The sequence below is a fragment of the Zootoca vivipara genome, chromosome 5, assembly GCF_963506605.1.
Source record: "Zootoca vivipara chromosome 5, rZooViv1.1, whole genome shotgun sequence".
Taxonomy (NCBI): Eukaryota; Metazoa; Chordata; class Lepidosauria; order Squamata; family Lacertidae; genus Zootoca; species Zootoca vivipara.
The window spans coordinates 24,061,987-24,076,507 of record NC_083280.1 but is presented as its reverse complement, the minus strand read 5'-3'; the positions used below and the strand labels follow the sequence as shown (position 1 = coordinate 24,076,507).

The 14,521-nt window shown below is 43.4% G+C and overlaps 1 protein-coding gene across 5 annotated transcripts in view; it reads right to left on the bottom strand.

The window, feature by feature from the left end:
* Window positions 1–7,557: 7,557 nt before the first annotated feature.
* Window positions 7,558–14,521, bottom strand: part of MINDY4B (MINDY family member 4B) — a 29,144-nt gene continuing 22,180 nt past the window's right edge. For all 5 annotated transcript variants that reach the window (XM_060274478.1, XM_060274476.1, XM_060274479.1 and 2 more), the window contains 4 exons: window positions 13,137–13,209; window positions 11,377–11,550; window positions 9,146–9,326; window positions 7,558–7,700 (listed from right to left, as the gene is read on the bottom strand). In XM_060274478.1, coding sequence (XP_060130461.1) covers window positions 7,558–7,700; window positions 9,146–9,326; window positions 11,377–11,550; window positions 13,137–13,209 — 571 coding nt within the window. The remainder of the gene's footprint in view (window positions 7,701–9,145; window positions 9,327–11,376; window positions 11,551–13,136; window positions 13,210–14,521) is intronic.

Genomic DNA, 14,521 nt, shown 5'->3' with positions numbered 1-14,521 from the left:
TTTAAAAGTCGGCTTACATTTATCAGTGTGCAATTCCCCGGGGACCCTTATTAAAGAAGAGCAATTTAGAGATGGTGTTTGCATCTTAAATTAGATCTAATCCACAATGCGGATGTAACTGGGGCCAGGAAATCAGTGTCAGTGTGGTTTAGAAAAGGGGGGGGGAGGCAGCATAATTGTTTCTGACACGAAAGCAGATTTTATGGCGTCTTCCTTTATGGCTACAGCATTGCACTTGCGAAAGAAGCATGCCTTCATGTGCAGCAGCTGCCAAGGGCTACGTGGGGCATTTCCTAGAGCACCACCCCATTGTTTTGCATTTTACATTGTGCAGCACACACTTAAGAACAAACAGGCTGTTCCTTTCCTTGAGCTCTACCACAGCCCCTTGGGACATGTAGAGAGGAAAATGGCATTTTCTATCCCTCTCCCTTGTGGCAGATTCTTAGTCTTGAACCAGAAAGATTGTCTCCGAGGAGGGTTCTCTAGAATATCATGTTACATTCAAAAGCTTTATTTCTTTCCTCTTTACTTAAGAGGTTTCATGCTGTCGTTTCTGACATGTTGTGCCCAAGGCGCCTTCTAGTCAGTAAAATAAAAATGTTTTTAAAATAATAATAATAATAATAATAATAATAATAATAAAATTTATTTCCATATGTGATGTGCAAGGCAGCTATTCATAAACACTACACAGCATTAAAAATAACAGAGGGCAGGTAAAATAAAGTACTTTTTTACACAGAATATAAAGGACAGAATTTGATCCCAACTTGGATGGCTTTAAAAGCAATGTGGACAGATTCATAGAAGAGAGGTCGCTCTGCTGAAGAAGGCTGGAGAGTGAAACCACGAGTGGTTTTTGTGTGTGGAAGGACTGTGAGCTCAGTTCTGGTGCTGAAAATAAGTTTCCCCTTAATTCTGTGCCCAAGCCACATATGTTCTGTGCCAGGATTTTTGCATGTGGCTCTGGCGGGCGGACCCTAGCATTCAAAACATAGGTGTGCCCACCCCCAATCTAAAGCAGCAGTCTCCACCTTTTCAGACCTAGAGATCCACTTTTAGCCCAGGCTTGCATTTGGGGAACCACTTCTTAAAGTTTTGCCACTTATATGTCTGCCAGGGTTGATAGAGTTTCTTGAGTGAATTCAGTAGCCTCTGAGTAGAACAGGATCATGAGGAAAGGCAGCCTTTTTATTAGCTTCAAAAATGGCCAAAGCAGTCGTCATCTCACCAGATAATCTGTGAAACATTGTACTGCAATGAAATCAATAAGGCAGGCCTGGTATAGGATTGCAGCCTTGTATGGTTACGTAATATGAACGCTTTCAGAACTTTAGCATTCATTATACTTGCTAGCAAAGCTGTGCCATCCTGTTGTTCAGACAGCCTTTCGTCCATGCAAGTACATCATGCAAATTTATCAAATCAAATCTTTATTACGGTCACTGACCAGTGCAATAAATTATTGCATCACATCATCAAAAAATGTTTTATCTTTAGATAATATATACAAATTTTACTATACACTATAAATTAAAAATGGAATCTTTCTAACTCTGATCAGGAGTTAATTTGAATGTCTCCTGTATAAGCGCACTGGATTTTAATAGCATTGACGCAAAATCTTGCCACCATAGCGGTGACATTTGGGTTGGAGTCTGAAAGGAGCCATTTTGTATGGAATTCTTCGGATCATCCAGGGAGCTCATCAAGTATCTTTGAGACAGATTCGTTTTGCAAGTCTCTGTAAGGAAAGCAACGGAAGAATACATGGTCAATGGTCTCAACTTCTCCAGAATTGCACAGACAGAGTCTGTCTTCTAAGGGGACCCGTCTGAACTTCCCGTATAAAACAGCTGAAGGCAGAATGTGATACCTGGCCAGAGTGAACGCCCTTCTGTGAGATGGTATCTCTAGTTGAGTTAGATATTCCTCATGCAGATTTAAATTAACCTAATGTGTACATTTGGTATGTGTCAGCTACCTTGGCACGTAGTGAAACTATTAATATTGCATATATTTATTCAGAGTTTTGTAGTGTAGAGAAGTATGTAGAAGAGGCTTTAGAGAGAAAGCAGGGATTCACTGCCTATTATTGCAGTAAATCCCTGCTTTCCCCCCCTCCCCAGCACATTATGCTGTCCTCCTCTCAGCTGGAGGGTCTAGAGTGATGCTAACTCATTTTCTGCTGCAGCTTCTCCTGCCCTTTTGTGCCAATTTTGTGCTAAGTATAGATGATGTCATAAGTGGCAGGATTTAGGAATGTGTTGATACCATCACCTGACCCCTCTGCAAACAGGAGAATTCTGGAAGCTCAGAGCGTGGGGAGGAATGCCCTTTTCTTTTCCTAAAGATTATTGAAGAATTGTACATTATGAACAGAGGTGACCAGTTGCACAGCGGAGGTGATCTCTCAGGAGCACAGAAGTCTCACGGCTGTTACAATGGCCTGTAATTCTCATAGAGCATTTGCGTAACAAACAGAAAAGAAAATGGATTCTATATAACCAGGGTGGGGAAGTTCCAGTTCGTGGGCCAAATCAGGCCTCTGCATTTGTCCTGTGAAGCCCTTTGCACAAAATGACATCATAGCAACATAGCAATGCAGGAATCTTTTGCCAAGCGTGGGGAGTGAACCCATGACGATCATGAGATTAAGAAGTAGAGAAACAGCTGAATTATTGGACTGGAAAGCAGGATTGAGCTCCCCACATGTCAGTTGATGGGTGGGGAGATCACTCTGGCTTGGTTCAGGTGCCTGAGTGCGTTCCCTGCAGGACAACTGCTTCGTCTGGATGTACGAGCTGGTTCCTCATGGGAGACTCGCTAGCACACCTGAACCCTGCAGAAGGCAGGATTCAACTCCCTGTGTATCAGCCTATGCTCAGGGAGTTTATTCCTGCTTGGTCACTATCACCCCACCCCTACAGGCTACATTGGGCAGGTGGGTGGGACCACTCACCTGTCTGACATCATCTGACATCATAATGCTATCAGGTGATAGATAGGTGGGTGGTCTTCCTCACCTGTCAAAATTGGCCTATGGCATGGAGGGAGACACAAATCTGCCCTGCTAAGCCAAAAACGTTCCCTACCCCTGCTGTAGAAGATGAATCGGGGAAGGACTGTACCTCAGAGATAGCTCAGTGGGTAGAGCGTGCAATTCTTAATCTCAGGGCCATGGGTTCAAGTCCCACGTTGGGTGAAATATTCCTGCATTGCAGGGGGTTGGACTAAATCACCCTCGTGGTCCCTTCCAAGTCTGTGTTTCTGTGGTTTTATGATTCACTGGCAGAGCACTTGCTTTGCATGCAGAAGGTCTGAGAGATACAACCCATGGCATTTTCAGGAAGAGCTGGGAGGGACTCCTGCCTGAAACTTTGGGCAGCTGCTAAGTCAGTGAAGACGAGATTGAGCTAGATCGACCAATGGTCTGGTTCAGTATAAGGTAGGAGGACCCTGCGTAGCTAATTGTATTATTGCATATACAGGATCCAGTGATGGAAAAGTGGCAACTTGCAAAATCTGCACCTGCTTCTGTTTATCTCTTCTTGTCACACCATGGTCTTTGGGGAATACAGAGTGCATTTCGAAATGGCACCTGGGAATTCACATGTGGGCAAAAATGCACAGCTGGCAAACTGTGACCTGAATGATCCGCAGAACATTTTAAAAGTTTGCACGAAAAAGAAAGGGAATATATTACTGGAAGGCCATACTGTACTTAATGTGACATCCCCACCAAACACTTCACAATAATAACTGTTTGGAGGTTGCTGCAACTTTGTAATATTCTTGCTTTTGTCTGCTAAAGTTTGCTGTGTTATCTTTAATACATCTAAATTACCGTAACAACCCCATAGTCCACAATCTTTATGATTATTTTGGGAGTATGTATCATAGATGCTTCCTACGCAGAACATCCCATATTCAGGGTCTGACATCTCCGGCTAAAATTATTAGGTAGGCACTGACAAGAAAGCCCATTACCAGACACCCTGGAGAACCTCTGCTGGTCAGAATGCACAATATTGGTTTAGATGGATAAATTGTTGTTGACATCTGTCTCGAGGGAATGTGCCTCCAGGGGTATAAGTTATAGATCAGTGGGTTAGAGCATGGTGCTGATAATAATGCAGGTTCAAACCCCATGGAGAGGGTGGCTGTATTTAAGTTCTTGGGTGTTACCATTGAGCAGGGTATGACCTGGAGTGCAAATACCACTGCTTTGGTAAAGAAGGCCCAGCAGAGAATATATTTCCTCAGACTTTTAAAAAAGAACAAGCTGCGTGAGAGACTGCTGGTATCCTTCTACTGAGACTCCATAGAGAGCATTCTTACATACTGTATCTGTGCTTGGTTTTCCAGGTGCACATGCTCCAGAAGGTCATAAGCACAGCCCAAAAGATTATCGGTCATCCTCCCCCATTTCTGGAAGAACAATACAATTCCCGTTGCCTTAAAAAAGCAAATAATATTTTACAAGATTCATCTCATCCTGGATATAGTCTTTTTGCACCGTTGCCTTCGGGCAAGAGATACAGAACAATTAAATCAAGAATGAATAGATTAAAAAAACAGTTTCTATCCAAGAGCTATTGTTGTTTAGTCATTTAGTCATGTCCGACTCTTCGTGACCCATGAACCATAGCACGCCAGGCACTCCTGTCTTCCACTGCCTCCCGCAGTTTGGTCAAACTCATGTTTGTAGCTTCGAGAACACTGTCCAACCATCTCGTCCTCTGTCGTCCCCTTCTCCTTGTGCCCTCAATCTTTCCCAACATCAGGGTCTTTTCAAGAGCTATAACCATCTTAAATGCTGTAACTAAATAATATGATCTTGGGGAGTTGTGATGGGTGTGTATGTATGTCTGTGTAATTGTGTTTTTGTTTTTTGTTTTTATGGATGGCATTCAATTTCGTTGTACTATGTACAATGACAATAAAGTATCTATCTATCATAAAGGACAACTGTCTATTCCTGCGTTGCAGGAGGTTGGACTCGATGATCCTCAGGGTCCCTTCAAACCCCACAATTCTATGATTCTAATATTCACCATCCAGACTGAGCTTTCCCCCTGATTTGCTTGAACACAGCATATGTAAACCTTGCCATGCTTCCAGAAACAAGGCCAGTGGTAGTGGACCGCTTGCTGTATGGATTAAGCAGAATCAACAACACCTTGGTTTGTTTGCTGTCTTTGACTTGAATGATAAAAGTTTGCAGCTCTGAGCGCCACCTTGTGGGTGACTTGCCGCTGTGGAACATCGTACATTACGTAGTTTGCTTGAATCGTATTTGCTTTGCAAGCAACTCAATAGGGTGCATCTGCTCTCCGGTTTTGGCGGTGTAGATTTCATAGATTGATGCAGGAGGGAGAGGAAGAAAACTGGGTGGCAGGATTCTATAGTGCATCTTTCCCTCTATTTTGAGCAGAGACATATCCAACATTATTTTATCAATACAACTAAGTTGGAAAGGAAGAAGGAGCAAACCAAAAGCTTGGCAATGATATAATTATGTGCTATAAAGAATGGCCGATTTTCAACAAATTAGGTTATCTACCATTTCTTACACATCTGTAAGTCATCAAGTTTTACATACTTATTAATTACGGTAATCATGCTTTAGTTGCATACAACTTTGTCTAGAGTTAGGCTGGTTACATTTATTTCAGCTGCCGTGATCAAGTACAAACAACATCTCGGTCTTTTCAGTTAATTTTCTTAGGCAACCAGTAATGCCAAATTTTCCATTATTATTTCCTAATAGCAGATTACCAATACTTTATTTTTACATTCAGTTAGGTAGCCATGTTGGTCTGACGCAGTCGATATATATATATATATATATATATATATATATATATATATATATATATATATATTGTCCAGTAGCACCTTAGAGACCCAAGTTTGTTCTTGGTATAAGCTTTCGTGTGCATGCACACTTCTTCAGATGTACAATTTTTTATTTATATATTTTGACATTTATTTTTACAGTGTCCTTGTTATATATTGAGGTCAAAAGGGGGAAAACATATCTAGCAATTTTCAAAGCCACTACTGATTTTCTGCCCTAGTTTACAAAACGATTTAAGTTCTTTTTACTTCTTTAAAAGGTTTGCTATCCAGTTTCCTCCACGTGTGCAAATTGTTTTAAATACTGCTTAGACACACCCTTAATTTGTATTATGTTTTTCTTGCAAGTTTCTCACAAGGCTTTTTTCTTTTTTAAAAAAACATTTCTATCCAAGCTTTTAGGTACTTGGATTTTATTTGATGTAGGAAAAAGGACACCTCTATCCTTTTTGCCTAAATCAGGCATCCCCAAACTTCGGCTCTCCAGATGTTTTGGACTACAGTTCCAATCATCCCTGACTACTGGTCCTCTTAGCTAGGGATCATGGGAGTTGTAGGCCAAAACATCTGGAGGGCCGCAGTTTGGGGATGCCTGGCCTAAATTATCCTATCCATTTTCCCTTCCATATCCAACCCACTGAATCACCTCTCTCTCCTCCAAAAGTAAAAAAAAGAAAGTAATCCCCCCCCCTTCAAATCACATGTTGAACTGCTGGACTCACATGATCTGTTAAACCTCATCTCTCTCTCTCTATGTCAATTCACATATTTGTCATGTTTAAAATGCCCTTTCACCCATGCTCAGCCACAGTAATTGCCACTTAATTAAATTGAATCCCAAATATACTGTATATGCTTCTTAGGAATGGACTGCAGACATTCTGACTCAAAGAACTCTGGGATGAGACTTCTGTACGCCACAGACTGTGCATCTTGACTGCAGAAAAATACAGAAACAGTAATAATTTTCAGCAACAGGAAGATATGAAACAGCAGGGTCATGACTTCATTCTGTTGCTTCCAACATTCCTAATTGACTTTAGGTCCTCAGTCATTTCACACCAATTATATTTCTGTGACGGGCAGCACCCTTCCATGAGGCTCGGCTGGTGGGAGAAGCAAAAGTTCACAGCAGTGTGTGTGTGTGTGTGTGTGTGTGTGTGTGTGTGTGTGTGTGTGTATAAAACTGTCTTGCTATGCTCCGATTTGATCTCGGTTCTGTGTTTAGCTTGCAGCGTTCTCTCTCTCTGTGTGTATGTTGCACTGTTTGTCTTTTGCTTATCCCATAAGCACACCTCATTTATTTACTGGATGCAGATTGGAAGTCCAAAATGGCAGGCCCATTGAGCTGTCCCTGTCTGGTCCATTGGTAGCAGTTTCCTTTCTTCCTCCTCCAGGCCTGGGCTGCAGGATCCATGCAAGAGAGCCTGTGGACCAGCTCTGCGCCCGCACCCACTAACTTCAGAAGAAGGGTTACAGGTAGGTAGCCGTGTTGGTCTGAGTCGAAGCAAAATAAAAAAAATCCTTCAGTAGCACCTTAAAGACCAACTAAGTTTATATTTTGGTATGAGCTTTCGTGTGCATGCACACTTCTTCAGATACACAGAAGAAGAAGTGTGCATGCACACGAAAGCTCATACCAAAATATAAACTTAGTTGGTCTTTAAGGTGCTACTGAAGGAATTTTTTTATTCAGAAGAAGGGGACCACGCCGTTCCAATTGATAGCAGCACCCTCCCACTTCGTTCGGATGGCCATCTCCACTGAAGGGAATCGCTTTTCTGCATCGCCATCCTCCTCACGGTGATTTTCCTCCCAGTGATGAGAATGGGTGTCTGAAAGGGGGAAAAAAGAAAAGAAGCTTGTGTGTGTGTGTGTGTGTGCTGTTTCGTGCAAAACGGAAGCTTCGGGCACTTGTGTTTCTCACTCCTCTCAAGCTCTCCTGTGCTTCAGCTGTCTGCCTTTAGGTCAGTTGGCAGAGCCCCAAATGCAATTCCTGGAGCCTCCACACAGGGATGGAAAAGACTCCTGCCTTAGACCCACTGCCAGTCAGTGTAGACCAGGGGTACCCAAACTTTTTTCAGAGAGGGCCAGATTTGATGATGTGAATATGCTTTAGGGCCGACCAAAGTTGTTGAGCTTTTTTTAGGATGTAAGTTGTTTAGTTTTTTTTTAGGATTTTACCCCAGGACATATACTGCCACGGGGGCTGAATTAGGCCCCCGGAACGGACTTTGGACATGCCTGGTGTAGACATTACTGATATATTATACGGCAGCGTCCTGTGGATCCAGCCCCATATGCCCCTGTATCTTTCTTTCTAGGACACAATGGGGTTAAAAACACAGCCTCAATATAAGGGCAAATTGCCCAAAGATGGCTTTGGGGAGGAGGCTTTTGCGGGGGGAATGATGCAGGAGGAAAGGGTTATACCCCACTTTCCCTGTTACACAGACCCAATCTGGACCAGGGCCTGCAGCTTAAAAAAACACCACACACAAAAACCCTACACACCAGGTCCTAGCATGACTCTCTAACCACTACACCACATTGGGACTCAAACATATCCTTATGTGTTATATCCCTCCCTTCCTCCCAAAGGAGCCCAGGGTGGCAAACCACAAGCGATAAAACATCTTAAAAACATAGAGGCTTTCTTGACATTCAATAGTCACTGAGTGCTTTGGAAGAAGAAGAAGAAGAAGAAGAAGAAGAAGAAGAAGAAGAAGAAGAAGAAGAAGAAGAAGAAGAAGAAGAAGAAGAAGAAGAAGAAGAAGAAGAAGAAGAAGAAGAACGGGGCTCTTAATGGATTATATAGCTTAAAAACGATTGGGGGTATTTTCTCCCCTACTGAGAATGCTTTCAGAATTTCCCCCAGGGACTGTACTTTTCCTCTCTCCTAATTGCTGGAGTCTCCTTTCAGATCTGCTCTCAGAGCTCCCCCCCCAATCTTATTGTACTGTTTACTGTTGCTTGTATGGGCGTTTTCATAAGGTTTGCTTATCTAAAGCACATTTTAGTTTAGAATATATTGTTAACGTAGCACAGGATGCAAATGTATGCCAGCTTAAAACTCAGAAGGTGCAGGCAAGGCCACAGAACTTTTGTTTTGTTTTGTTATATCTCTATATAGAGAGATATAGATATATATTTGATCCACGCAAAGCACACCAAAATGGATTTGTGGGGGGGGGGGGAGGCATTGATGGACATATAAAATTGAGGCGATGTCAGGAGTGTTCATTTGAAAAGTTTCGTTTCAGTAAAGGTAAGTGCCTACCTACTGTTAGATGCACTGTTGTCTTCTGCGAGGGCTGCCCATTATAAAAATACAAATCAAAGAGGTGTTCCATTTTCCAGTCGGACAAGAGCAGCCTGTTAGTGCTGAAAAGGACGCTGTATGTTCCACTGATATTGCACAACCAAACAGGCAATTTAGGAGTTTTCAGCATGCTTCCAACCTAGGGCGGGAAGGGCATAGTTCATACACAGTCTCATGGTGCGGTAAGGCATTAAAAAGAAAACACAGAGCCCCCAAACAAAACCAACATCTTCATCTTTTTTTTTTTTAAAAAAAACTTCCTTCCATGTAGGCATCAAATAAAAATAAGAGGATGATCCAGCTGATAACCAAAAACATTGGCTGCTAGCAATTTGAGATCGCTCAGAGTTACTGGGGCAACCCGGTGAGATGGGCAGGGTACAAGTAATAAATCACCCCCATCATCACCACGTATGGTTTAGACATTAATTGTTGCATTTCCCCATATCTATATCTATATCTATATCATGTATATCTATATCTATATCTATATCTATATCTATCTATCTATCTATCTATCTATCTATCTATCTATCTATACACATACATACACACACTTTCTGTTTTACAATTTAGAATACTCATTTAAATATCCTTAAAATATCAATGACTTCTCTTTCCTTGGTTCATTTTGCATATCATAAATCCCTGCATATTTTACATAAACTAAACCATTCAGTATTCCATTATTACATCCACCAAAACTTATTTACACTGTTGAACTTATCTTAATGCTAAATAACTGTTGCATTTTTCGACTGTGTTGGAGATTCCTCATGTGGGTCTGTTCTACAGGACTATAAATAATGGGTTGGCGCCAACTAAGTTCTACTCAGAGTAAACCCATTGAAATTGATAATGTAATTTAGTCACACCCATGAATTTCATACTCAGGAGCAGGGGTAGGCAACCTAAGGCCCGGGGGCCGGATGCAGCCCAATCGCCTCCTCAATCCGGCCTGTGGACGGTCCAGGAATCAGCGTGTTTTTCCATGAGTAGAATGTGTGCTTTTATTTAAAATGCATCTCTGGGTTATTTGTGGGGCATAGGAATTCATTCATTTTTTTCCCTTTCAAAATATAGTCCGGCCCGTCACATGGTCTGAGGGATGGTAGAACGGCCAACGGCTGAGAAAGGTTGCTCAGGAGTATGACTAGTACTAGATGAAACTCAGTATGGCAATGCACTAACTTGGCTTGTGTTCTCTCCAAGTCCTACATGATTGCCATCTCCATGCTTGTCTTTTCCGTGACTCTGGTACATAACAAAGGCACGTACATCTCTTCCCTTTCCAGTATCTTTATTTTCTATATATGTACTATCCGACGGAAGTAGCAATTAGGCGAGGAACCAGAGGCCCTCCAAATTTTGTTGGACATCACCCCTCACTAGTAACCAAGCTATAGTGTAGTCCATCAACAAATGGAGGACCAGAGGTCTCCTACCCTTGTCTTAAGGCCGCCAGGGTTATGCTCTGATTCACTTCCTTGGAAAGGCTCTTCCACAACCCTAGTTCCATTGATCTCAGTGAGGGTACTCACCAGATGCGGACTTAGTCTGGATGCTGGAAGAGCCATAGGTCAGTGGTAGAGCATCTGACTGCAAAATGATAGAGCCTGTCAGACACCTGAGAGGTCACAACACATGCCTGATGGGCTGAAATTCACTTGGTGCGCCACAACTTAACGAGGGAGCCCAAAGGTTCAGTGGTAAAGCACAGGCTCTATATGCAGAAGTTCTAGGTTTGATCCCCTGCATCTCCAGGTAGGACCAGGATTGAACCTTGTCTGATACCCTGAACTGCTCTTTTGTGGACAATTCTGTGTGGAGAATACTGTGCTTCCTTTGCTCCTTTATATGTTCCAAAACCTAACTACCGGTAGCTATTCCTTGCTAAGTAATACCTCTCTCCAAGATCAACAAACACAACCACTAGGGGCAAAAAAAAAAAAAAAAAAAAAACCCAACCAGGAAGCGGACAATTTTCAGCAGAAAATTGGGAGGGAATGCTGGATCAGATCAGGAGCATGTTCTGGACTGGGGGCTCATGACTGCTTTTTCTCCAAAATAAAACCAGTTAGGTAAAACATGCTCCTTCAAACACATTGCCAATGTTACGTGTAATTTGGCCCTGTGGCTCAAATGCTTACCTGCACTGAAAAGACCTATGCACTGCAAATTTACCTTACCTGTGGGAATCTGTAATGTTCCAGTTCTTCCTTGCTCCAGTGTAAATAGCCCACCTCGCTGCGGGACAAGACACCATGCAGCTGCTTTTGCACATTGCCTTCAGCGTCAAGTTTCTGGAACCCATTAAACACTTGTGGACAAGCTCTGCCTGTTAAGATGATGTTCAGAATGGCCTAAAGGAGAAAACGACCCAAATCATGCTTTCAGGTGGGTAATCAGAAGCTGACCCCAAGAACGGCTTGTTCCTCAGTGTTCAGCAATCATAGAATTGCAGAGTTGGAAGGGACCATGAGGGTCATCTTGTCCAACCCTCTGCCATGCAGGAATCTTTTTGCCCAACATGGGACTCGAATCCATGACCCTGAGGTTAAGAGTCTCATGCTCTACCAACGGAACCATTCTGGGAAGGAGAGGCAACAGGAGACACTCTTGGGATATAATAATAGAATCATAGAAAGGTAGAGCTGGAAGGGACCCCCAATGGTCTTCTAGTCGAACTCCCTGCAATTCAGAAATCCCAGCTAAAGCATCCATGACAGATGGCCATCCAACCTCTACTTAAAAACCTCCAATGAAGGAGAGCCCACAAACTCCTGAGGGAGACGGTTTCACTATTGAACAGCTCTTACTGTTGGAAAGTACTTCCCGATGTTTAGTCGGAATGTTCTGCGCTCCCTCCGTCGAAGGTGTAAGGCAGGTGTACAACAAACCACATATCTTAAAGACACTAGCTTCCATTGTGCTTTTATTTTCCCAACAGAAACAGAGCCCTGGTTAAGTGCCTGGAACCCCTTGTAATATTGGAATATGCTAGGCAGAGACTGGGGGGGGGGGCATGCAGCCTTCACAACATCACTTAAAGAAAACAAAGTCCAATAGTGATGCCTTGTGCAGGGAGAACTCTAGTGTGATGCAGCAGCTAAAAAAGCCAATGCAATTCTGGGCTGCATCAATAGGAGTATATAGTCTAGATCAAGGGAAGTAATAGTACCACTGTATTCTGCTCTGGTCAGACCTCACCTGGAGTACTGTGTCCAGTTCTGGGCACCACAGTTCAAGAAGGATACTTATAAGCTGGAACGTGTCCAGAAGAGGGCAACCAAAATGGTCAAAGGCCTGGAAACGATGCCTTATGAGGAACGGCTTAGGGAGCTGGGTATGTTTAGCCTGGAGAAGAGAAGGTTAAGGGGTGATATGATAGCCATGTTCAAATATATTAAAGGATGTCATATAGAAGAGGGAGAAAGGTTGTTTTCTGCTGCTCCAGAGAAGCGGACATGGAGCAATGGATTCAAACTACAAGAAAGAAGATTCCACCTAAACATTAGGAAGAACTTCCTGACAGTAAGAGCTGTTCGACAGTGGAATTTGCTACCAAGGAGTGTGGTGGAGTCTCCTTCTTTGGAGGTCTTTAAGCAGAGGCTTGACAGCCATATGTCAAGAATGCTTTGATGGTGTTTCCTGCTTGGCAGGGGGTTGGACTGGATGGCCCCGGAAGTCTCTTCCAACTCTAGGATTCTATGATTCTATGAGATGCAGCTTGTGGCGTTCCCACACTGACAGTGGCAAGGTTAGTAGAGCCCCAGGTTAGCAGCAGTGGCAGCCTCGCAGGGCCGCTGCCACCCTGACTGCCCCACCACATCCTCCCTCTGATCCCATCTTCATCCCAATGAGCACAACGCCACTGCTGGGAGAACACGGCAGCTTACACCCACCCACCCTCACGAGCCAGAGCTGCTCCCCCCCTCAATACACCTACCTGTCTGCAGATGAAGCTTCCAAGCCTGCATTGCAACAGGTGAGTAGTGGTACAGTCAAGGTCTTTTTGCAGCCTACCCAACCAAAGCACAAAGACAAAGTTAGCATTCCCTATTGTCGCTCGGTGCCGTGAGTCACTCTTCACTGTCAACCTGCTCGCCAGAGTTTTGCTAATTTGCTAACGGAACACAAGACTCCAATTTCAGGTGGATTCCCCTCTCCCGTTGCAGCCCCGTAAGACACCAGCCCAAAAGTTTTGTAGGTTCCCCTGACAATCTGGAGAGGTGGGGTGTGGGGAGATACCCTGCATGAGCTTTCCACTCACTCGGACAACTTTGGTTACAACCTTACAGTCTCAGGGATGGAAGAGCAGGGATCATAGAATGATAGAATTGTAGAGTTGGAAGGGGCTGCAAGGGTCATCTAGTCCAACCCCCTGCAATGAAGGAACCTTTCACCCAACATGGAGCACAGATCCATGACCCAGAGATTAAGAGCCTCATGGTCTACCAACTGAACTATCCCAGGATGACTATGTTACAGGGATGCATATGAATATGCTATACCCAGCTGTTGTGGGAGGGCAGGGAAGCAATGGACGATGTTCTCATAGTGTTCCCACAGCATGGATGGGTTTGACAATCAGTGTGGTTAGAGCAGGGGCCACACATCTCTTTTTGGGCCCATAGGCCAATTTGGACTTTCACTTAAATGGTGTGGGGAGCACTACCCCGTCTGTTTGCTAGTCTCCATCCAGTAGTATTAAAGCAGATCTTCTTGAGAAAGCATGATTTTTACATGCGGTCCCCCCAAAGCCACTGCCACAAATGTAAGCTTGCATGGGTATACTGCACAGTAAGAATGACAGATCCAATGCTTGCGAGTCGCACAGAAATATCAATTGTAGAATCGTAGAACTGTAGAGTTGGAAGGGACCCAAAGAGTCATCTAGACCAACCCCCTGCGATAGAATGAACATGCCTGGTCACAAAATGAACAAGCTTGTATCTCTTAGTTCCATCAGTCTCCCCTCCATTGTGTCCCAATCCTATTAGCTTCTAATATCTCCTCCAGAAATAAGGCTTTGTGCAAATGATCGCTTTGCAGCTTTGAACCACCCTGTGCTTTCTCCTTAAGTTTTGGGCCTTACACCAACTTCGTTCTAAAACTTGATGCTCTGCTTTAATAAACTGAGCATTGTAAGGGTACAGCTGCCCTACTGCTGGCGACAAAATATATTTTTTAAAGCAACACTACAAAGATGGCGACTGCGATACAGCAGCGGTGAGAAAACCTCCTTAAAATCTTCAATTGCTACCTAAATAAGCTAATAATTAGTTGAACTGAAGACGGTAGCTGCAGAATAATCCAGAGGGGGAGCTTACA